This window comes from Coregonus lavaretus (genome assembly GCF_964263955.1).
Source record: "Coregonus lavaretus genome assembly, chromosome: 32".
Lineage (NCBI taxonomy): Eukaryota > Metazoa > Chordata > Actinopteri > Salmoniformes > Salmonidae > Coregonus > Coregonus lavaretus.
The window spans coordinates 24,178,702-24,202,836 of record NC_140019.1 but is presented as its reverse complement, the minus strand read 5'-3'; the positions used below and the strand labels follow the sequence as shown (position 1 = coordinate 24,202,836).

Here is a 24,135-nt window from a genome sequence, read left to right as displayed (position 1 = left end):
GATTTTAACCCATTTTATAAGAGATTCTCCAAAATTGAAATGCTCCAGGCATTTATATATAAACTCCAGTCGTACTTTATCAAATGCCTTTTCAAAGTCTGCTATGTGTAGCAGGCCTGGTTTCCCAGATTTTTCATAGTGTTCTATTGTTTCCAGTACTTGCCTTACATTATCTCCAATGTATCGTCCATGTAAAAACTTGTCTGATAAGAATTAATAATGTTTGGCAATACCTTTTGAATTCTATGCGCCATACATTTTGCTAGAATCTTTGGATCACAACACTGAAGTGTAAGGGGCCTCCAATTTTTTTAATGGATTTAGATCTTTATATTTCCCACTTGTATCCTGTTTCAGTAATAATGAAATCAGACCTTCTTATTGAGTGTCTGATAATCTACCATTTACATAGGAGTGGTTAAAACATGCTAATAACGGTCCTCTGAGTATATCAAAAAAGGTTTGGTATACCTCGACTGGTATGCCATCCAACCCTGGAGTTTTCCCGGACTTAAAGTCTTTAATTGCATCCAGAAGTTCCTCCTCTGTAATTTCACCTTCACATGAGTCAATAGAAAAAAATCCCTACAATTAGCTTCAGTTAGAGGAGATGGAGGCAACTGAAATGAAAACATATGCTTAAAGTACTTTGCTTCCTCCTTCAAAATATAATTTGGTGAATCATGGGTGACTCCGTCATTTGTAACCAGTTGTAGTACATTCTTTTTATTAGCATTTCTATGTTGAAGATTTAAAAATAATTTGGTGTATTTTTCGAGTTTGCTTTATCTTTATAATATATTACACTTGATCTTTCTTGAATAAGTTTATTTTTGTTTTTCCTCAAAATTTATTCTGAGCCTCTATGTTACAGTTTTTATTGCTATCTATCTGTTATGTTAGACCTTCTATTTCCTTTGTTAGTATGGACTCTTTTGACCTAAATTGCTTTTGTTTTTGAGATGAGTACTGAACTGCATGGCATCCAAAGGCACATTTAAAAGTGTCCCAAACAATAAGGGGATTTTCTGTACCTATGTTATGTTGGAAAAAATCAGTTATAAATTCCTCTGTCCTAGTTAAAAACATGTTATCATCCAATAGGCTTTGATTTAATTTACAATATACTCGCCCACGTGGAAATTCAGTAAGAGTAATGTATATGCCAATTATATGATGGTCCGACCGCATTCTGTCCCCTATCAACACTTTTTAAACTTTTGGTGCCAATGAGAATGACATAAGAAAGAAGTCAAGACAACTAGCTTGATTGAGTCTCCGCCATGTATATCTGACTAGGTCAGGATATTTAAGCCTCCATATATCTACTAGTTCTAATGTATCCATGACATTCATGATTTCCTTAAGAGCATGAGGGTGATAATTTGTAATGTGATTTCCTTTACGGTCCATTGAGCTATTTAAAACTGTATTATAATCTCCCACCATAATAATAGAGTCTTGTATTGCTTGCAGGGTTGATAATTTATTATATATATATTGTCAAAGTGTGGATCATCATTATTTGATCTGTAAAGGTTAATGAACATATCTGTTTATGGTCCAATAACATATTTAAAATCATCCATCTACCTTGCGGATCTGTTTGGACAATTTGTACATTTGGATCAAAATTACTGTTAATTAATATCATCACCCCTTTAGAGTTTCTTTGCCCATGGGAGAAGTATATTCCCTCCAATTGTTCTCCACTATTCCCCCTGCTAAAGCCCCTCCCCATCCCAAGTTGGGTTGTCATCCCAGCGATCGGCATACCACCCCCGTCCCCCCGGATACCTAGGCCCCCCGAGAGGCCAGGACCCATCCTTCGAAAACAGCACACAGTGCCACCCACAAAACAGAAGCAGGTCAACCGCCAAAAGCATTTCCAATGCTCTCAGCTCAATATATATATATAGCTATTAAAAATATATATCTATTCAAATATCTTGCATATCTTAATTTCCATCATTATCAATTAATATGCGTAATACTGTCGGCAGTTCATGCGAAGGATTGTTACCTATAACCCGGATTTTCATTGTATTACATTACATTTTTGTCAATCAATTATTATTTTAGCAAACAATTATTGTGGTTCATCCTATATTCTCCCTAACATCCTTACCCCCTAGCAACAGATGTGGGATACACACACACACACGCACATACTCTAACACACTCAACCCCTTTCCTCCACAATCAACCATAAGCTCAGATGCTCAACGGTTGTTACATCCCAGAGCCAAACTCAAGAATGGACCTGATTTACGAATGCATATACAGTTACAGCTGTTTGAGAAAGCATGCAAGATTGAGCAAAAATTGACAAAATTTTGAGATTTAATTAACCTATTTCAAGTGCTAGGTGATGGAGATCAGATCCACCCTTTCCCCTGAGACACAAACACTCTGGTCCCCCGTTGTAACCATTTTTCCCAAGCATCTCCGTGCAGTCAGACCTTTGATTATTTTGTGCCACCAGGGCCTAAATAATATGCCCCCTCTCTGATTGTCCGAGTGTGACCCCCTCCCCATGAGTTACTGCAGCCAGTGTTGCCAGCACTGCCACTACCTGGGTGGGGGGTACCCCACCGGAATCCCCATCGGCTAGGTACAAGGTCGTCAAGGTTCTCATTAGAAGTTTTGAGAATTTCCCTGTATATTATGGTCTCCCATCAGGGGGCTCTGGCTTTGTAGGACCAACCCTGCCAGGCAGCTATGTTAGAGGTTTTAATCTGTAGTGATTCAATGAATGGCTTCAAAGTAACAGCTAGATTCAGACAGTTGATTTAATAAACAAACTAACCAATTTTCAGGCCCTGAAGGTGGTTCCATTAGATAGACATTAGGTGGTTACTAAATCAACACACTTCAGTCTCACTATTGCCAGCCGATTCAATGACACTGTGGTCATGTTCATTAGGGCACGACATAGCACATTTTTTTGCAACAGAAAACGAAAACGAGTGTTTCTCAGACTGTCCCTCCTCGTTTCAGACCTTTTTCTTTTGTTTCGTACCTAGTAAACACAACCCATGTCCTCTTGTTGCTGTTTGCTCTGCAGGGATGTTTCTCTCAGTTTCAGAACATTTTAATCTGTTTGGTGCCTAATGAACACAACCCACGTCTTTGTTGCCTTTTACAGGGATGATGTGGTCTGAGTGTAAGGAGCTGTGGACCGAGGGGCCAAGGGAATACATCCAGCAGCTGTGGAACGTTCTGGACTTCGGCATGCTCTCAATCTTCATCGCCGCTTTCACCGCCCGGTTCTTCGCCTTCCTCCAAGCCACCAGAGCCCAGCAGTATGTCAACGAAAAGGTCCACGCTACTGATCTCTCCCTAGTGACCCTACCCCCGGAGGTCAAATACTTCACCTACGGTGAGAGAAGAGCTTCTGTATTGATTATGTTCCTCATGTCAGGATGCAGAATGAATACACCCATGACACAGTTAAGACAAGTAGGCATCTTCCACACATCTACAAATACCACCACAAACTCATTATACCTATCCACATGGCCTGCAAGACGTGTAACGGTGTCAATGAATCAATCAATCAATGATTATGCTTAAGGCAATACTACAGGCGCGCTAATCTCAAGAATCATTAGAGAATTAACGCAGGTCTATCACCAATCATACTAAGCTCTAATTATCTAATGGTGCACGGTGACACATTTAAGTGCAACATTATCAATCTGGTACACTGTACACACTCTAGTATATCGTTAGAACATGCAAAAGGTCAACAAAAGGCCGGCATTTAAAATCACATAAATGCCTGTTTTTAATTTGACATTGAGAGCATAAGTGGTATGCAAATAGTAGTATTTTATAGTCCTGTTTCATTTAGTTTTACCTGATATTTACTGAGAAATTAGGAGGTTTATTGGTGCTTGTGTTGATGAATCCCAAAGAAACTAAATACAAATTTTAGGGGAATTATTATGTAATGACAATTTACTGTGTTATTTCAAAGCCTGCGAAGACCTAGTTAGTCTGTAAAACAAAGTGTAACCCAACCATTGTGTAGAACAATCATATAGCGCCATGCATTAAACACATTGTACATGTTGCTGTGAGTGATATGAAAACAACTGAGTGTTACACCTTCCTCCACGTAGCGAGGGACAAATGGCTGCCATCAGACCCCCAGCTGATCTCAGAAGGACTATACGCCATCGCCGTGGTGCTGAGCTTCACACGCATCGCTTACATCCTGCCGGCTAACGAGAGCTTCGGACCGCTCCAGATCTCCCTGGGCCGCACTGTCAAAGACATCTTCAAGTTCATGGTCCTGTTCATCATGGTCTTCCTGGCGTTCATGATCGGCATGTTTATCCTCTATTCCTACTACTTGGGTGCGAAGGTCAACCCGGCATTCACCACGTGAGTGATTATAGCAGACACTGTGACCACTTGAGGACACTTATTAGAACAGACATATGGGGAGACACTTATGGGGACAGTCTCATTCAACTTGTGTAAGAGAATGTTAATTGATGAGATCTGGAGTCAGTAACAGGAACTGCTTCGTACACAGTCAGTAGGGAGGCTTTGTACACATTCAACCTTACTGTTTTGTCCCCAAAGCCCCTGAATTGAATACACTCCTAAAATATGAGAATACGATTGATACACATCTACTGCCATGAACCTATCTACATAAAACATTTAAAAGTTCTCCATTCATGTAGGGAGCTCTTTTCTTCCTCTGAGTCCAATCAAGCAGTGCTAGCCCATTCAGTCTATCAACTCAGTCAGTATAGTGCAGTATGAAGTAGGAAATGGCCCACCTTGGACTCCATTTCTAAGAGTGCCTCAAAACGGAATTGTGACAGCTCAGAAAAAATGGCTTATTTCACAATGGAGTGGATTCCCTCCAAGGTTACTCTTTCCAAACGTGAGAAAATGAAATCCTTCCCATTGTTATGGTTATTCTTTTCCTCAATTGTCCATATTGTATTTTATTAGCCAAGTTGGCTTGGCATAAATGGAACACACACTTACAAATGGAACACACACTCACATATCTAACATTGCCAAGATTCCCAATGGTCATTTCTGACCTTAACAAGGACATCAGTGGAATTCGTATAACACAAACTATCAAATACAGTGACATCACCTGAAAAAATAAGAATAATTTCATGGCCACAATTCCCATGAAGCTATCCTTCAATCTTGTTGTTCATTTTCCTCAAAGTCACTTTGGCAACCAGAATACTATATCCCAGGATGATGCCTCACTTTAGTATCAAGCAAGACATGCTAAGATATTTGCTTCATTCCCCACACATCATATAGCTACATGTCTCCCCTTATAAGTTAGGCTACACATGAAGTGACTTCATAATCACATCACTTTATTTAAAGTAGCACTTTGTTATCGCCTGTCACTTGGGCCAAAGCCAAATGTAGTTTGTGGTCTCACTAGGGCACAGCCACAAACTAGAAACCCTTAGATCTAATCAGTCTGTTCTGTGACATTCCACTTCCTTCCTTGTCACCACAGGGTGGAGGAGAGCTTCAAGACTCTGTTCTGGTCTATATTTGGGCTGTCTGAGGTGTCTTCCGTGGTGCTCAAGTACAACCACAAGTTCATCGAGAACATCGGCTATGTGCTCTACGGAATCTACAACGTGACCATGGTGGTGGTGTTGCTCAACATGCTGATCGCCATGATCAACAGCTCCTATCAAGAGATCGAGGTGAGTCACTGGTGTAGGGTGAAGTTACCCCAGCCTAGACCTTATCTTGGGTCAGTTTAGCATTTTCCCCACTTAATGGTTAGGATTGGGGGAGGGGAAGCAGATCCTAGATCTATACCTAGGGGAAAACTTCAACCTGGGGGTGTGTTAGTGGCATCTGTACACCCACCATTTCATTTGGATATAATTATAGGGATAGTGTATTTTGGGGTAATCTGTTTGTTTTTGCTGTGGTTTTTCTATAATGCTGTATGTAGCACAGTATGCCCTAAGCACCTATGCTCTGTTGTCTCTAACTGTGAAACATCAGGGGGCCGGCTATGAATAGCTCTGAAATCAATCATTTCAAGATTATCCTTGTTATGGGAATATTTTTTGCTATTTCCTACTTGCCTCATATGACCACAGTACAGCCGTGCTAAAGCCACAATGAATCACCCCCCCCTCATGTATTATTGTTTTAATCAATTATTTGGAGATGATCCATGTTATGTGTTGTGAGAATTTCCTTTGGTAATCCGCAACACAAGCTACAAGAGGTGACATGAGGCCTCTGCTGTAATTTCCTATCAGAGATAACAATAGCTTGTGACTTTTCGATGGCAGTATTAGGCTAATACTGTTGTCTCTCATAGATTAGACCTACAGCAAATGAAGTATTTGTATTTGTATTTATTATGGATCCCCATTAGCAGCAGCTACTCTTCCTGGGGTCTGGCAAAATTAAGGCAGTTATAAAATTGTAAAAACATTACAATAAATTCATAACATCCAATGAGAGAGACAGAAGTGAACAGGTTATCATTAGTTCAAATAGGTTTCTGATAATGGTGTTTGTAACACTTACTGAGCTAGCCTCACTAAGTCAATCTCTTGACTTCCAGGGGGTGTTCACTCAGAGAGTGAAATAACTCTGTTTATCTCTCAGGATGACGCGGACGTGGAGTGGAAGTTTGCACGCTCCAAACTGTGGCTGTCCTACTTTGACAACGGCAAGACGCTGCCTCCTCCCTTCAGCATCGTTCCCACTCCCAAGTCCTTCTACCACCTCATTAGGTGGATAGTTGGCATGCTGCATTGCCGACGACGGAGCCTGAAGAAGGACGTCGAGCTGGGGATGGACAGTTCGAAGTCCAGGGTATGGATGGATGGGTGTATTTATGGATGGAATGAATAAATGGATGGATTCATTCATTCATCTATTGATTAATTTGTCCGTTCGTTCATTCATTTATCTCCCATCCTCTCTCTCTCTCTCTCTCTCTCTCTCTCTCTCTCTCTCTCTCTCTCTCTCTCTCTCTCTCTCTCTCTCTCTCTCTCTCTCTCTCTCTCTCATTGCAATGTTTACACATAAAACACACAAATCCGCTCCAGCTGGAGACAACATTTAATGCAGAGATCTCTGTTTATAGGGGTTATGGTTTGTACATTATGATTTCTCAGTGCTGTCTCTGGATGGTCATAATTTGCACTCACCTCTTAATGACCCTAGAGAGGATCAATGACATTTGCATTATGTCTGTGGCTCGCCATATTTACATTGCAAATAAATATGAACACTATCCACCTAAAGAGAAGGCTCTTTATTGTATGCATTGGAGTCTGGGATACTAGTCTAGTAAGAGAACATGGACTATTACTCAAGCCCTACTTAAAAGATGATGACATCCAATTTATATGTATGGATTCTTGAAATCCCCTTTAAGACAGGTTTGATGCCTGTCTCTAATCTAATCCTTGGAAGATATCATCTGTTTAAAACTTCAATCAGCAGGCCCCCTATGGCACACAATAACAGTATCAAGATGATGATTAATATGTGGCTGGGGTCTCTCTCTCTCTGCCTCTCTCTGTCTCTCTCTCTCTCTCTGTCGCTCTCTGTTTCTCTGTCTCTCTCTCTCTGTCTCTCGCTCTGTCAATCTCTCTGTCTCTCAAATCAATTCAAAGGGCTCTATTGGCCTGGGAAACATATGTTTACATTGCCAAAGCAAGTGAAATAGATAATAAACAAAAGTGAAATAAACAATACAAAATTAACAGTAAACTTTACACTCACAAAAGTTACAAAGGAATAGAGACATTTCAAATGTGTTGGAACGATGTGCAAATAGTTAAAGTAAAAAGGGAAAATAAATCAACATAAATATGGGTTGTATTTACAATGGTGTTTGTTCTTCACTGGTTGCCCTTTTCTTGTGGCAACAGGTCACAAATCTTGCTACTGTGATGGAAAACTGTGGTATTTCAATAGATATGGGAGTTTATCAAAATTGGATTTGTTTTCAAATTATTTGTGGGTCTGTGTAATCTGAGGGAAATTTGTGTCTCTAATATAGTCATACATTTGGCAGGAGGTTAGGAAGTGCAGCTCAGTTTCCACCTCATTTTGTGGGCAGTGTGCACATAGCCTGTCTTCTCTTGAGAGCCAGGTCTGCCTACGGCGGCCTCTCTCAATAGCAAGGCTATACTCACTGAGTCTGTACATAGTCAAAGCTTTCCTTAATTTTGGGTCAGTCACAGTGGTCAGGTATTCTGCCACTGTGTACTCTCTGTTTAGTGTCAAATAGCATTCTAGGTTGCTCTGTTTTTTTGTGAATTCTTTCCAATGTGTCAAGTAATTATCTTTTTGTTTTCTCATGATTTGGTTGGGTCGAATTGTGTTCCTGTCCTGGGGCTCTGTTTGTGAACAGAGCCCCAGGACCAGCATACTTAGGGGACTCTTCTCCAGGTTAATCTCTCTGTAGGTGATGGCTTTATTATGGATGGTTTGGGAATCGCTACCTTTTAGGTGGTTGTAGAATTTAACGGCTCTTTTCTGGATTTGGATAATTAGCGGGTATCGGGTATCGGCCTAATTCTGCTCTGCATGCATTATTTGGTGTTTTATGTTGTACACGGAGGGTATTTTTTGCAGAATTCTGCATGCAGAGTCTCAATTTGGTGTTTGTCCCATTTTGTGAATTCTTGGTTGGTGAGCGGACACCAGACCTCACGACCATAAAGGGCAATGGGTTCTATAACTGATTAAATTATTTTTAGCCAGATCCTAATTGGTATGTTGAATTTGATGTTCCTTTTGATGGCGTAGGAGGCTCTTCTTGCCTTGTCTCTCAGATCGTTCACAGCTTTGTGGAAGTTACCTGTGGTGCTAATGTTTAGGCTGAGGGACGTATCGTTTTTGTGTGCTCTAGGGCAAAGGTGTCTAGATGGAATTTGTATTTGTAGTCATGGCAACTGGACCTTTTTTGGAACACCATTATTTTTGTCTTACTGAGATTTACTGTCAGGGTCCAGGTCTGACAGAATCTGTGCAGAAGATCTAGGTGCTGCTGTAGGCCCTCCTTGGTTGGGGACAGAAGCACCAGATCATCAGCAAACAGTAGACATTTGACTTCAGATTCTAGTAGAGTGAGGCTGTGTGCTGCAGACTGTTCTAGTGCCCTTGCCAATTCGTTGATATATATGTGTTGAAGAGGGTGGGGCTCAAGCTGCATCCCTGTCTCACCCCAATGCCCTGTTGAAATAAATGTGTGTGTTTTTTGCCAATTTTAACCGCACACTTGTTGTTTGTGTACAGTGCCTTGCAAAAGTATTCATCCCCCTTGGCGTTTTTCCTATTTTGTTGCATTACAACCTGTCTTTTAAATTGATTTTTATTTGGATTTCATGTAATGGACGTACACAAAATAGTCCAAATTGGTGAAGTGAAACGAAAATAATAACTTGTTTCAAAACTTTGTAAAAAATTAATAACGGAAAAATGGTGCGTGCATGTGTATTCACCCCCTTTGCTATGAAGCCCCTAACTAAGATCTGGTGCAACCAATTACCTTCAGAAGCCACATAATTAGTTAAATAAAGTTCACCTGTGTGCAATCTAAGTGTCACATGATCTCAGTATATATACACCTGTTCTGAAAGGCCCCAGAGTCTGCAACACCACTAAGCAAGGGGCACCACCAAGCAAGTGGCACCATGAAAAATGTGTGCACTCACTAACTGTAAGTCGCTCTGGATAAGAGCATCTGCTAAATGACTAAAATGTAAATGAAAACCAAGGAGCTCTCCAAACAGGTCAGGGACAAAGTTGTGGAGAAGTACAGATCAGGGTTGGGTTATAAAAAAATATTTGAAACTTTGAACATCCCACGGAGCACCATTCAATTCATTATTCAAAAATGGAAAGAATATGGCACCACAACAAACCTGCCAAGAGAGAGCTGCCCACCAAAACTCATGGACCAGGCAAGGAGGACATTAATCAGAGAGGCAACAAAGAGACCAAAGATAACCCTGAAGGAGCTGCAAAGCTCCACAGCGGAGATTGGAGTATCTGTCCATAGGACCACTTTAAGCGGTACACTCCACAGAGCTGGGCTTTACGGAAGAGTGGCCAGAAAAAAGCCATTGCTTGAAGAAAAAAATAAGCAAACACATTTGGTGTTTGCCACAAGGCATGTGGGAGACTCCCCAAATATATGGAAGAAAGTACTCTGGTCAGATGATACTAAAATTGAGCTTTTTGGCCATCAAGGAAAATGCTATGTCTGGCGCAAACCCAACACCTCTCATCACCCCGAGAACACCATGTTTTTCATCGGCAGGGACTGGGAAACTGGTCAGAATTGAAGGAATGATGGATGGCGCTAAATACAGGGAAATTCTTGAGGGAAACCTGTTTCAGTCTTCTAGAGATTTGAGACTGGGAAGGAGGTTCACCTTCCAGCAGGACAATGACCCCAAGCATATTGCTAAAGCAACACTCGAGTGGTTTAAGGGGAAACATTTAAATGTCTTGGAATAGCCTAGTCAAAGCCCAGACCTCAATCCAATTGAGAATCTGTAGTATGACTTAAAGATTGCTGTACACCAGCGGAACCCATCCAACTTGAAGGAGCTGGAGCAGTTTTGCCTTGAAGAATAGGCAAAAATCCCAGTGGCTAGATGTGCCAAGCTTATAGAGACATACCCCAAGAGACTTGCAGCTGTAATTGCTGCAAAAGGTGGCTCTACAAAGGGTGAATAGTTATGCATGCTCAAGTTTTCAGTTTCTTTGTCTTATTTCTTGTTTGTTTCACAATAAAAAATATTTTGCATTTTCAAAGTGGTAGGCATGTTGTGTAAATCAAAGGCCCAAAAAAAATCCATTTTCATTCCAGGTTGTAAGGTAACAAAATTGGAAAAATGCCAAGGGGCGGTGAATACTTTCACAAGCCACTGTACATGGATTTGATAATGTTGTATGTTTTTCCCCCAACACCGCTTTCCATCAATTTGTATAGCAGACCCTCATGCCAAATTGAGTCAAAAGCTTTTTTGAAATCAACAAAGTATGAGAAGAATTTGCCTTTGTTTTGGTTTGTTTCTTTGTCAATTAGGGTGTGCAGGGTGAATACGTTGTCTGTTGTACGGTAATTTGGTAAAAAGCCAATTTTACATTTGCTAAGTACATTGTTTTCACTAAGGAAATGTATGAGTCTGCTGTTAATGATAATGCAGAGGATTTTCCCAAGGTTGCTGTTGACGCATATCCCACGGTAGTTATTGGGGTCAAATGTGTCTCCACTTTTGTGGATTGGGGTGATCCGTCCTTGGTTCCAAATATTGGTGAAGATGCCAGAGCTGTGGATGATGTTAAAAAGTTTAAGCATAGCCAATTTGTGGTCTGTATATTTGATCATTTCATTTAGGATACCATCAACACCACAGGCCTTTTTGGGTTGGAGGGTTTGTATTTTGTCCTGTAGTTCATTCAATGTAATTGGAGAATCAAGTGGGTTCTGGTAGTCTTTAATAGTTGATTCTACGATTTGTATTTGATCATGTATATGTTTTTGCTGTTTGTTCTTTGTTATAGAGCCAAAAAGATTAGCTAATTGGTTTATCCATACATCTCAGTTTTGGATAGATAACTCTTCGTGTTGTTGTTTGTTAACTGTGTTCCAATTTTCCCAGAAGTGGTTAGATTCTATGGATTCTTCAGTTCAATTGAGCTGATTTCTCATGTGCTGTTCCTTCTTTTTCCATAGTATATTTCTGTATTGTTATAGTGACTCACCATAGTGAAGGCATAGGCTCAGGTTTTCTGGGTCTCTATGTTTTTGGTTGGATAGGTTTCTCATTTTCTTTGTTAGGGTTTTGCATTCTTCATCAAACCATTTGTCATTGTTGTTAATTTTCTTAGGTTGTCCCAGTCGTAGCTTGTTCTTTTCAGAGTTCACAGTTGTCTTGAACTCACTGAAGTCTCAGATTTCCCAGTTCCGAGTTTCCAGTTGTTTTGAACGCGGCAGAAGTCATGCTGGATTGACAGCATGGCCAATGTATTCAACCTTTTCTGGCCCATGGCATGTGAATGGTCCTCTGTAGCTCAGCTGGTAGAGCACGGCGCTTGTAACGCCGAGGTAGTGGGTTCGATCCCCGGGACCACCCATACACACAAAAAAAAAAAAAATGTATGCACACATGACTGTAAGTCGCTTTGGATAAAAGCGTCTGCTAAATGGCATATTATTATTATTATTATATCCTTTTAAGCTTGGAAAAGAGACCCTTAAACCCAGACTTGGACCACACATCCACTCCACTGAATAGCAGGTTAGTGATTGCTTTGTAACGCTTGCAGTTAGCCACTGATTCCTTCCAAACCACTCATTGTTGAATTTGCGATTTCCAACTTGTTGTGTAATGTTTATGACCAATGGTTGATGAGCACCGATACGTTTTATCTATAATTTCTCTTCATAATTTCTCTTCATATGATAAGGATTGAAAAGGATTTGCCAGTAGATTGTCGACTTGATTCATGATGATGACTGCTATCTTGCTAGCTAAGATTTTGAAAGTATGATGTTGACATGATCTTTCCAATCAAAGCTACGGTAGATATAACGTGATTTGAAGTAATTTTTAACTGTGGCCAATGACCTTGAGCCTTCTTGGATGGGATGTTCTAATGTAACTCTATGGCAGCACCCAGGGGGCTTGAATTTTGAAGCTCTCTCCGTAGATTTTGCAGTGACATAGTGTCCCCATGAGTGAAATAACACTGAGCCAATCACGGCGCAACTAGAGAACATTACCAACCCCTACGCTCCGTATTTTCCGCTGGCTGCCCCACCACCACAGAAAGCACTGAGCTAGGCTGAAACACCTGCATTTTGGAGCTGCCTTACTCAAGAAAGCAAAAAATAGACTTTATTAACTCAATGATTCTTTTTTTATTATTATTGTTTGCAAACTGATATCTGACACTAATTAATGCCAAAATAACATGCAAAACAGGCTCTGCCCCACCTGCCCTGAATGACGGGTCGCCACTGATCTGTGGGAACATGGCGGCTCTCAACACCTGACAAAAGAAAGAGTTGGCCACTACTATCCGAGAGAAATTACCTCTGCCCTCGACTTGCAATTAAAACCGATAAATGAATTTCTTGCCTTGCTGACTTCTAAAGTGGATACCTACTCAACTAAAGTGTAAAGATTGGAGACAGCGGCCAATGTGACAGAGGGGCGACTCCATGACCTGGAAACCCAACTTCTACTTCTTCTTCTTTGGTATATTGGCGATCACACAATTGAATGTGCATCCTACCACCCACTATGCGGGATGGAAACAGGATTCCCCAAAAAACGGTACAAACCACCAAAAAACTACCAGAAATAAATCAAACAACTTTTCTGTAAAACATTTTTAACTGAACTGATCCCTACACAGGTTCAAGGGGAACCTAGGAGGGTGTGTCTTCCAGCGCCAGTACCCCTTGCAAGTCTTCAGAACGTATATCTTCGTCAATGTGGACTATTCTGAAGCTGTGCACCAGAAGAGGAAATAATTTATCCCAGCCATGAAAGCAGACAGAGCATGTGGGGACATTGCTTGCATCTGCTATGACAGGCTCATTGTCCACCCTCCCTCCCAAAAGCCTGGAAGGGATGAGAGAGCCAAGCCTATGGGTTCGTAGCTTCATCCCCGCAGCACACAATTACACACACCAACTGATGAATGGACTGCTGAATGTTTATTTTTTCTCCCTTGCTTTGTTTGCTCTTTTACATATTATATGTCTATCTCTGATAAGATACCCAGGAAAGTGATGAAAATAGCCCATAATAATATATGTAGCCTTAGAAATAAGGTTCATGAAATCAACTTGCTAACATCAGATAACATTCATATGTTAGCCATTTCTGAGACTTACTTAGATAATTCATTTGATGATACAGCAGTAGCAATAGAAGGATATAACATCTATAGAAGGATATAACATCTATAGAAGAGACAGAAATGCTTATGGGGGAGGTGTTGCTGTATATATTCAGAGCCATATCCCTGTAAGGCATAGATAAGATCTTATGTCAAGTGTTATTGAAGTGTTGTGGTTGTAGCTTCACTTGGCACATCTAATGCCTTTTCTTTTGGGGTGTTGCTATAGAGGCACCTGAACCAGTGCCTGTAATCTGGTTCAGGTTATTAATCAACCTACCAGGCTGTTTGCAAACACTACAGGAACAAGATCATCCACATGTATCGATCACATTTTTACTAATACTGTAGAACATTGTTCTAAAGCTGTATCCATACCCACTGGATGCAGTGATCACAATATAGTGGCTATATCCAGGAAAGCCGAAGTTCCAAAAGCTGGGCCTAAAAAGATTTTGCTGTGACTCTGATGTGGATGATGTAAAACATATTTGTTGGTCTGATGTGATTAATAAGGAGCATCCAGACGCTGCATTTGATGAATTTATGAAATTGCTTCATCTAATTATTGATAAACATGCACTTGTTAAGAAACAGACTGTTAGAACGGTTAAGGCTCCATGGATTGATGAGGAATTGAAAAACTGTATGGTTGAAAGAGATGGGGCAAATGGAGTGGTTAATAAGTCTGGCTGCATATCTGACTGGCTGACTTACTGCAAATTGAGAAATGATGTGACTAAACTCAACAAAAAGAAGAAGAAACGGTATTATGAAGCCAATATCAATGATATAAAGAAAAACTTTGGAGTACTTTAAATGAAATTATGTGCAGGAAGACAAATTCAACTCCATCTTTCATCGAATCAGATGTCTTATTCATCACAAAACCATTTGATGTTGCCAAATATTTTTATGATTACTTCATTGGCAAAGTGGGCAAACTTGGGCAGGAAATGGCAACAACGAACAGTGAGCCATAATATTCATGCATAAAAAAAAAATGAAATAAAACATTGTAAGTTTAAATTTTGTAAAGTTAGTGTGGGAGAGGTGGAAAGATTATTGTTATCAATCAATAATGACAAACCTCCTGGCATTAACAACTTAGATGGAAAGCTACTGAGGATGGTAGCTGACTCTATAGCCACTCCTATCTGTCATATATTACATCTGAGCCTAGAGGAATGTCTTTGTCCTCAGGCCTGGAGGGAAGCCAAAGTAATTCCGCTACCCAAGAGTGGTAAAGCGGCCTTTACTGGTTCTAACAGCAGACCTATAAGCTTGCTGCCAGCTCTTAGCTGCCAGCTCTTGTTTGACCAAATACAATGCTATTTATTTATAAACAAATTAACAACAGACTTTCAGCATGCTTATAGAGAAGGGCACTCAACATGTACTGCACTGACACAAATGACTGATGATTGGTTGAAAGAAATTGATAATAAAAAGATTGTGGGAGATTTCAGTGCATCCTTTGATATTATTGACCATAACCTGTTGTTGAAAAAAACGTATGTGTTATGGCTTTTCAACCTCTGCCATATCGTGGATTCAGAGCTATCTATCTAATAGAACTCAAAGGGTTTTCTTTAATGGAAGCTTCTCTAATGTCAAACATGTAAAGTGTGGTGTACCGCAGGGCAGCTCTCCAGGCCCTCTACTCTTTTCTATGTTGACCAATGACCTGCCACTGGCATTAAACAAAGCATGTCTGTCCATGTATGCTTATGATTCAACCATATACGCATCAGCAACCACAGCTAATTAAGTCACTGAAACCCTTAACAAAGAGTTGCAGTCTGTTTTGGAATGGGTGGCCAGTAATAAACTGGTCCTGAACATCTCTAAAACTAAGAGCATTGTATTTGGTACAAATCATTCCCTAAATTCTAGACCTCAGCTAAATCTGGTAATGAATGGTGTGGCTGTTGAGGAGTTTAAATTACTTGGCGTTACCTTAGATTGTAAACTGTCATGGTCAAAACATATACAGTTGAAGTCGGAAGTTTACATACATCTTAGCCAAATACATTTAAACTCAGTTTTTCACAATTCCTGACATTTAATCCTAGTAAAAATTCCCTGTTTTAGGTCAGTTAGGATCACCACTTTATTTTAAGATGTGAAATGTCAGAATAATAGTAGAGAGAATTATTTATTTCAGCTTTTATTTCTTTCATCACATTCCCAGTGGGTCAGAAGTTTACATACACTCAATTAGTATTTGGTAACATTGCCTTTAAATTGTTTAACTTTGGTAAAACGTTTCGGGTAGCCTTCCACAAGCTTCCCACAATAAGTTGGGCGAATTTTGGCCCATTCCTCCTGACAGAGCTGGTGTAACTGAGTCAGGTTTGTAGGCCTCCTTGCTCACACACGCTTTTTCAGTTCTGCCCACACATTTTCTATAGGATTGAGGTCAGGGCTTTGTGACGGCCACTCCAATAACTTGACTTTGTTGTCCTTAAGCCATTTTGCCACCACTTTGGAAGTATGCTTGGGGTCATTGTCCATTTGGAAGACCCATTTGCGACCAAGCTTTAACTTCCTGACTGATGTCTTGAGATGTTGCTTCAATATATCCACATAATTTTCCTTCCTCATGATGCCATCTATTTTGTGAAGTGCACCAGTCCCTCCTGCAGCAAAGCACCCCACAGCATGATGCTGCCACCCCCGTGCTTCACAGTTGGGATGGTGTTCTTTGGCTTGCAAGCATTCCCCTTTTTCCTCCAAACATAAAAATGGTCATTATGGCCAAACAGTTCTATTTTTGTTTCATCAGACCAGAGGACATTTCTCCAAAAAGTACGATCTTTGTCCCCATGTGCAGTTGCAAAACGTAGTCTGGCTTTTTTATGGTGGTTTTGGAGCAGTAGCTTCTTCCTTGCTGAGCGGGCCTATCAGGTTATGTCGGTATAGGACTCGTTTTACTGTGGATATATATACTTTTGTACCTGTTTCCTCCAGCGTCTTCATAAGGTCCTTTGCTGTTGTTCTGGGATTGATTTGCACTTTTTGCACCAAATTACGTTCATCTCTAGGAGACAGAACGCATTTCCTTCCTGAGCGGTATGATGGCTGCGTGGTCCCATTGTGTTTATACTTGCGTACTATTGTTTGTACAGGTGAATGTGGTACCTTCAGGCATTTGGAAATTGCTCCCAAGGATGAACCAGACTTGTGGAGGTCTACAATTATTTTTCTGAGGCCTTGGCTGATTTCTTTTGATTTTCCCATGATGTCAAGCAAAGAGGCACTGAGTTTGAAGATAGGCCTTGAAATACATCCACAGGTACACCTACAATTGACTCAAATGATGTCAAAAAAGCCTATCAGAAACTTCTAAAGCCATGACATAATTTTCTGGAATTTTCCAAGCTGTTTAAAGGCACAGTCAACTTAGTGTATGTAAACTTCTGACCCACTGGAATTGTGATACAGTGAATTATAAGTGAAATAATCTGTCTGTAAACAATTGTTGGAAAAATTACATGTGTCATGCACAAAGTAGATGTCCTAACCGACTTGCCAAAACTATAGTTTGTTAACAAGACATTTGTGGAGTGGTTGAAAAATGAGTTTTAATGACGCCAACCTAAGTGTATGTAAACTTCTGACTTCAACTGTAGATTCAATGGTTGTAAAGATGGGGAGAGGTCTGTCCGTAATAAAGAGATGCTCTGCTTTTTTGACCCCACACTCCAAAAAGCAAGTCCTGTCTTATCTTGATTATTGTCCAGTGCTGCAAGAAAATACCTAGTTAAGCTGCAGCTGTCCCAGAACAGAGTGGCACATCTTGTTCTTCATTGTAGTCAGAGGGCTAATATAAATACTGTGCATGCCAGTCTCTCTTGGTTAAGAGTTGAGGAGAGACTGACTGCATCACTTCTTCTTTTTATAAGAAACATTAAATTGTTTGCATAGTCAACTTACACACAGCTCTGACACACACACTTACCCCACCAGACATGCCACTAGGGGTCTTTTCACAGTCCCCAAATCCAAAACAAATTCAAGAAAGCGTACTGTATTATATAGAGCCATTATTGCATGGGACTCCGTTGAACAGCAAACCTGGTTTCAAAATACAGTTAAAGCAACACCTCACAGCACAATGCATTCCCCTATCTGACCTAAATAGTTTGAGTGTATGTATTGATATGTAGGCTACGTGAGCCTTTTGTAAAAAAAAAAATGTATTTATGTAGTTCTGTTCTTGAGCTGTATGTAATGTTTCATGTTTTGTGTGGACCCCAGGAAGAGTAGCTGCTGCTTTTGCAACAGCTAATGGGGATCCTATTAAAATACCAAAATACTGTCATCCTTATACACACTGTTCTTCAGTATACTATTTTTGTCTGCACACACTTGAAACATGAAAATCCTTTACAATTCTTACATTTCAGTGGTTTGGAAGCTCTTAAAGCATATCTTACATAACCATAACATGTGTAGGTATTTTCTTTTATCAAAAAACAGGACTGGCAGACTTTCTTGGCAACCCAACTTCCTTCATGAGCAATCTTTTCTATGAACTGTTTGAGTGGGAGAAGCTAGGTCCCATGACGCTGATAAACATTTCACACTGTACGGTCCTCTCTGGAACGGATCTTGGCGTATGATTGTATGAATCCACAGTTTTGAAGTCAAACAGCAAATTGTTCACCTCGCAGTGGAATCGGGGACTCTGACCTATGTAGAGAAGAGGATCAGCATCTACCCAGATCTGAGTGCCGAACTGTTGAAACAGAGGGCGACCTACAACGAGGTGAGATCCCAGCTACGCAAGCTAAACCTGAGATGCGGCTTCATCCACCCGGCAAATCTCATCTTGACCTTCCAGAATATAACACAGAAGTTTTTTACTGCCAAGGAGGCTCAATACTTATTTGATAAGCACATCAAGCCCAACACACAAGGGGACGAGGTGACAGAATTTGGCTAACCCCAATTTGACTAGCTTAATATTCAGGTATGCTATCCACGCACAATCATGCAGACTAGCCTATGGCTGTGATGCTGCCCACAGCATAAGACAATGATGAGGACACCCACTCAATTGGGTAAAAGGAACACTATTATTATTGCTGAACATTGGACTTGGTTATTATTATTTTTCCTATGTTCCAGGACAATTAAGACATTGATGACCCCAGGCCAATTAATGAACAATGGACAATATATTGAAGTGCCATACAGACGGGTTGCTTCCTTGTGGGGCTACAGCGCATTGCATCCCTATGGACTAAACTGTTTATGATAGATGGCCAGTCCCATATGGGCTTCCACACAATTCATTTTTTCTAGTTTTTTCTTCTTCCTATGTTTAAGGTCAATTAGACCATATTGGTCATAATAATAAGGATGTTTGACTGTTTAGACTTGCATTTCTGTTGCTATATTTAGCCTACTTTATTTATTTTTTTCTCTTATGTTTCTCTTCATTACCCACCCTAATTTATGGTTCACAGGGAGGGTCTTCTGGGTGGGGAATGACCAATGGGTGGGTTTCCTTGTGGGTCCTGCTTTTTGTTTTACATCCATGGGTGTATTAACACTAAAGATAATAATTACATCATTAATATGTAATTTTTACAATGGCAACGCTAGCTATTATCTCTTGGAAATCTGAAAGCCCTAAACTCACATATTAAACGTTCCAGCTGTGTTGATATCCTAGCAAGAAACCATGTTGATATAGCAACGCTCCAAGAAACCCACCTGTTTCAAAAGGACTCGCATAGAATAGAGAACCATTTGTACAAACTGGCTGCTTTTTCATCAGACCCAAACAAAACTAAAGGTGTAATCATAATGATACATAAGAAAATCAAAACTACCATCTTGGGTAAAAGCAAAGACCAGGAAAGCAGAATCACTTTCCTTAAATGTATCCATAATGGAAAGAAAAATTGCCTTTATTAATGTGTATGCTCCAAATTCATATGATTCTAGGTTTTTTTATTCTCTGAACAGCGTATTGTTAGAATGAACTTAATTCCATCTGGTTATTGGGGCAGTCATGAATGCCATTTTGGACATGCGGGATAAATCTAATAAGACCAATTACAATCCACACGCAACCAAGGCTCTCGAGCATATACTCTCTGATTACAACCTCATTAATGCCTGGCAAGCACATAATTCTAAATCAAAAGAGTACACTTTCTATTCAAATAACAGGAATAAATCATTCTCACAACTCGATGATTTTATACTATTATCTAGACCTCTATTTAATTTAATGAAGAAAATAGAAATTCGACATATGAGCTTGTCTGACCACCACGCTTACTACTGCCAATATAACATTTCAGAATCTCCTAAAAGAGCCACAAGATGGCGTTTCAACATTTCACTACTACAAAATCCTACATTATTTGATCAATTTGAACTAAATGAATTCATAATGATCCATAAAAAAATTAGCGATGACTCCCATTCTTTGGAATGCCATCAACCTTTAAAAAAATGATGCACCTGCATTTGCATCCGGGTGAATAGTTATGCACGCTCAAGTGTTCTGTTTTTTTGTCATATTTCTTGTTTGTTTCACCCCAAAAAATATTTTGCATCTTCAAAGTGGTAGGCATGTTGTGTAAATCAAATGATACAAACCCACAAAAAAATCTATTTTAATTCCAGGTTGTAAGGCAACAAAATAGGAAAAATGCCAAAGGGGGTGAATACTTTCACAAGCCACTGTAGCAACTATTAAATCTGAAAGAGGGGAATTACTACCAGAACCCAAATTAATCATTCAGATTATTCTATAAAGAACTGTACACCTCTGATTGTAAATCCACACCAAGCCACCTCGCTGGGAGCCCAAATGACTCTTTATTATGTCACGGTTTCGGCCGAGGCTGCTCCTCTTCCTTGTTCGGGCGGACTTCGGCGGTCGTCGTCTCCGGAGTACTAGCTGCCACCGTTCGATGTTTTTTGTTCTTTTGGTTTTGTCTGTGCATAACACCTGTCCCTTATTTGTGTCTTGATTATTCTCCTTATTTAGTTGGTTTGTTTGGGGCAGGTGTTATGCGTGATTGTTATTGTCAGTTTGCCTCCGAGTAGTTCTCTCTCTCGTTTATTTAGTTTTTCGAGAGTTCGCACTGCGTGCGCCTTTTCTTGTTTTTCCGCACTGTGTGTTGTGCGTAATTGTTTGTGCCGCCCGGTTGGGTTGGCGACTCATTTCCCGTGTTGGGATACATATATATACTAAAGTCCGTTGAAGAACCTCCTTGTCCCTGCGCTTGATTCCTGCACTACATCCACACTCAACACTCTGACAGAATCACGCATCATCATGGAATCAGCAGGAGCGACCGCGCCGACCGCCGATCTGGACGAACGGCTTCGTGGTCAGGAGGACCGTATGAACCAGGTGTGTCACGCCCTGGATAGGGTGATGACCACCCTACACCGATGGGAGACCAGCGGGGTGCCCACACCTCCAACCACCGACCCAGCTCCAGCGGTCAGCCCTCAGGGTACATCTCCGGAACCCAGTGGGATTCGGCTCTCGCTCCCGAGGGCGTACGACGGCTCCACCGCCGGGTGTCAAGGGTTCCTGCTGCAGGTGGAGCTCTACCTCGCCACCGTCCACCCGGCGCCCTCGGGACACGAGAGCGTCTCAGCCCTCATCTCCTGTCTCACCGGCAAGGCGTTGGAGTGGGCCAACGCCGAGTGGAGGAGAATGGACGCCGCAACCACGAACTATGCGGAGTTCTCCCGCCGCTTCCGTGCTGTATTCGACCATCCACCAGAGGGGAAGGCGGCGGGGGAGCGTCTGTTCTACCTCCGACAGGGGATGAGGAGCGCACAGGACTTTGCCTTGGAGTTCCGGACCCTAGCGGCTGACGCAGGGTGGAATGAGCGGGCCCATATCGACCATTTCCGCTGCAGCCTCCGGGAGGACGTCCAGCGAGAGTTGGCGTGCAGGGACACGTCGTTGACGTTCGACCAGCTGGTCGACATGGCCATCCGGCTGGATACCCTGCTCGCCACCCGTGGGCGTCCCGGAGGGGGGGGTCTGCCCATTCCACTCTCCAGCACCTCTGAGCCTAGCCCTATGGAGCTCGGAGGTGCTGGCGCTAGGGAACGCAGGAGGAGGAGCCCTAGGGGACCCGGCCCTTGCACCAACTGTGGTCGTGGAGGGCACACTGCGGCTAGGTGCTGGGGCGGGTCCTCCAGGGGAGGAGATGGCAGGTCTAGCATTGGGGGGTCCCCCCAGGTGAGTAGGCGCCCTGCTTACCCAGAGCTTTCTGTCGTGCACCTAACCTTGCCTGTTTGTTTCCCACAGGTTGCACCTCGTTCCCAGCATAAGGCGCTGGTAGATTCAGGCGCAGCTGGGAATTTTATAGATCGCCAGTTCTGTTTAGAGTTAGGGATTCCCCTCCTTCCTGTTGATAAGCCTTTCCCCGTCCATGCCCTAGATAGCCGTCCGTTAGGGTCTGGGTTGATTAGGGAGGTCACAGCACCACTTCAGATGATGGCGCAGGAGGGTCATGAGGAGAGAATTCAGCTTTATCTGATTGACTCTCCTGCGTATCCGGTGGTGCTGGGTCTTCCCTGGTTGATGACTCATGACCCTATTATTGGGTGGCGAGAGAAAGCTCTTAAAGGGTGGTCTGCTCAATGTGAGGGGCGGTGTCTGGGTGTTTCCATAGGGGCGACCTCGGTGGAGAGTCCGAATCTAATGCCAGCACTGCAGATTCCCCCCGAGTATGAGGATTTGGCACTGGCGTTCAGTAAGACTAGGGCTGCGCAGCTGCCGCCTCATAGACGGGGGGATTGTGCGATAGATCTCCAGTCAGGCGCAGCTCTCCCGCGGAGCCATGTGTATCCCTTGTCTCAAGAGGAGAAAAAATCGATGGAGACGTACATCTCTGAGTCTCTTAGACAGGGGTACATACGGCCCTCCGTTTCACCCGTTTCCTCAAGTTTCTTTTTTGTGAAGAAGAAGGATGGAGGTCTGCGGCCGTGTATTGATTACCGCGGTCTCAATCAGATTACAGTGAAGTACAGCTATCCACTTCCTCTGATTGCGACTATGACGGAGTCACTGCACGGCGCGCGGTTCTTTACAAAATTGGATCTTAGGAGCGCATATAACTTGGTGCGCATCCGTAAGGGCGATGAATGGAAGACAGCGTTTAGCACGACTTCCGGGCACTACGAGTATCTAGTCATGCCATATGGGTTGATGAATGCTCCCTCAGTCTTCCAATCCTTCGTTGATGAGATTTTCCGGGACATGCAGGGACAGGGAGTGGTTGTGTACATCGACGACATTCTGGTGTATAGTCCTACCCGTGCGGAGCATGTAGCCCTGGTGCGCCGAGTATTGCGGAGGCTGTTGGAGCATGACCTATATGTCAAGGCAGAGAAATGTCTGTTTTTTCAGAAGTCGGTCTCCTTTCTGGGTTACCAGTTATCTGCGTCAGGGGTGAAGATGGAGGTAGACCGGGTGTCAGCTGTGCGTAATTGGCAAACCCCAACCACTGTGAAGGAGGTGCAACGGTTCTTGGGTTTTGCGAATTACTACCGGAGGTTTATCCGGGGTTTTGGACAGGTGGCAGCTCCCATAACGTCTCTGTTAAAGGGGGGTCCGGTGCGCTTGCGGTGGTCAGCTGAGGCGGACAGGGCATTTGGGAGACTGAAGGACCTGTTTACCTCGGCGCCGGTGTTGGCGCATCCGGATCCCTCTTTACCGTTCCAAGTAGAGGTGGACGCGTCAGAGGCCGGTATAGGGGCCGTTCTTTCCCAGCGTTCTGGTACTCCACCTAAACTCCGTCCCTGTGCGTTCTACTCTAAGAAGCTCAGTCCGGCGGAGCGGAATTATGACGTAGGGGACAGGGAGCTGTTAGCCGTGGTACAGGCCCTAAAGGTGTGGCGGCATTGGCTCGAGGGGGCTCAACACCCTTTCCTCATTCAAACTGACCATCGTAACCTGGAGTACATCCGGGCAGCTAGGAGACTGAATCCTCGCCAGGCTCGTTGGACTATGTTCCTGGCCCGGTTTGTGTTTAAGATCACATACATCCCTGGGTCCCAGAACGGGAAGGCAGATGCTCTGTCCCGGCGGTATGACGCGGAGGAGAGGTCAGTTGAGTCCACGCCCATACTACCGGAGTCTTGTCTGGTTGCTCCGGTGGTGTGGGAGGTTGATGGTGAGATCGAGCGGGCGTTACGCACCGACCCGAGTCCTCC

General features: G+C 42.4%; 1 protein-coding gene across 1 annotated transcript in view; it reads left to right on the top strand.

Annotated features, from left to right (window-relative positions):
- LOC311107545 (short transient receptor potential channel 3-like) overlaps window positions 1-24,135 on the top strand; it is a gene marked incomplete at both ends in the record, with an annotated part of 70,023 nt that overhangs the window by 35,146 nt on the left and 10,742 nt on the right. Inside the window, 4 exons of the mRNA XM_084150052.1 lie at window positions 3,149-3,382; window positions 4,128-4,392; window positions 5,519-5,714; window positions 6,643-6,852. Of these exons, the coding sequence (XP_084006178.1) occupies window positions 3,149-3,382; window positions 4,128-4,392; window positions 5,519-5,714; window positions 6,643-6,852 (905 nt within the window). The remainder of the gene's footprint in view (window positions 1-3,148; window positions 3,383-4,127; window positions 4,393-5,518; window positions 5,715-6,642; window positions 6,853-24,135) is intronic.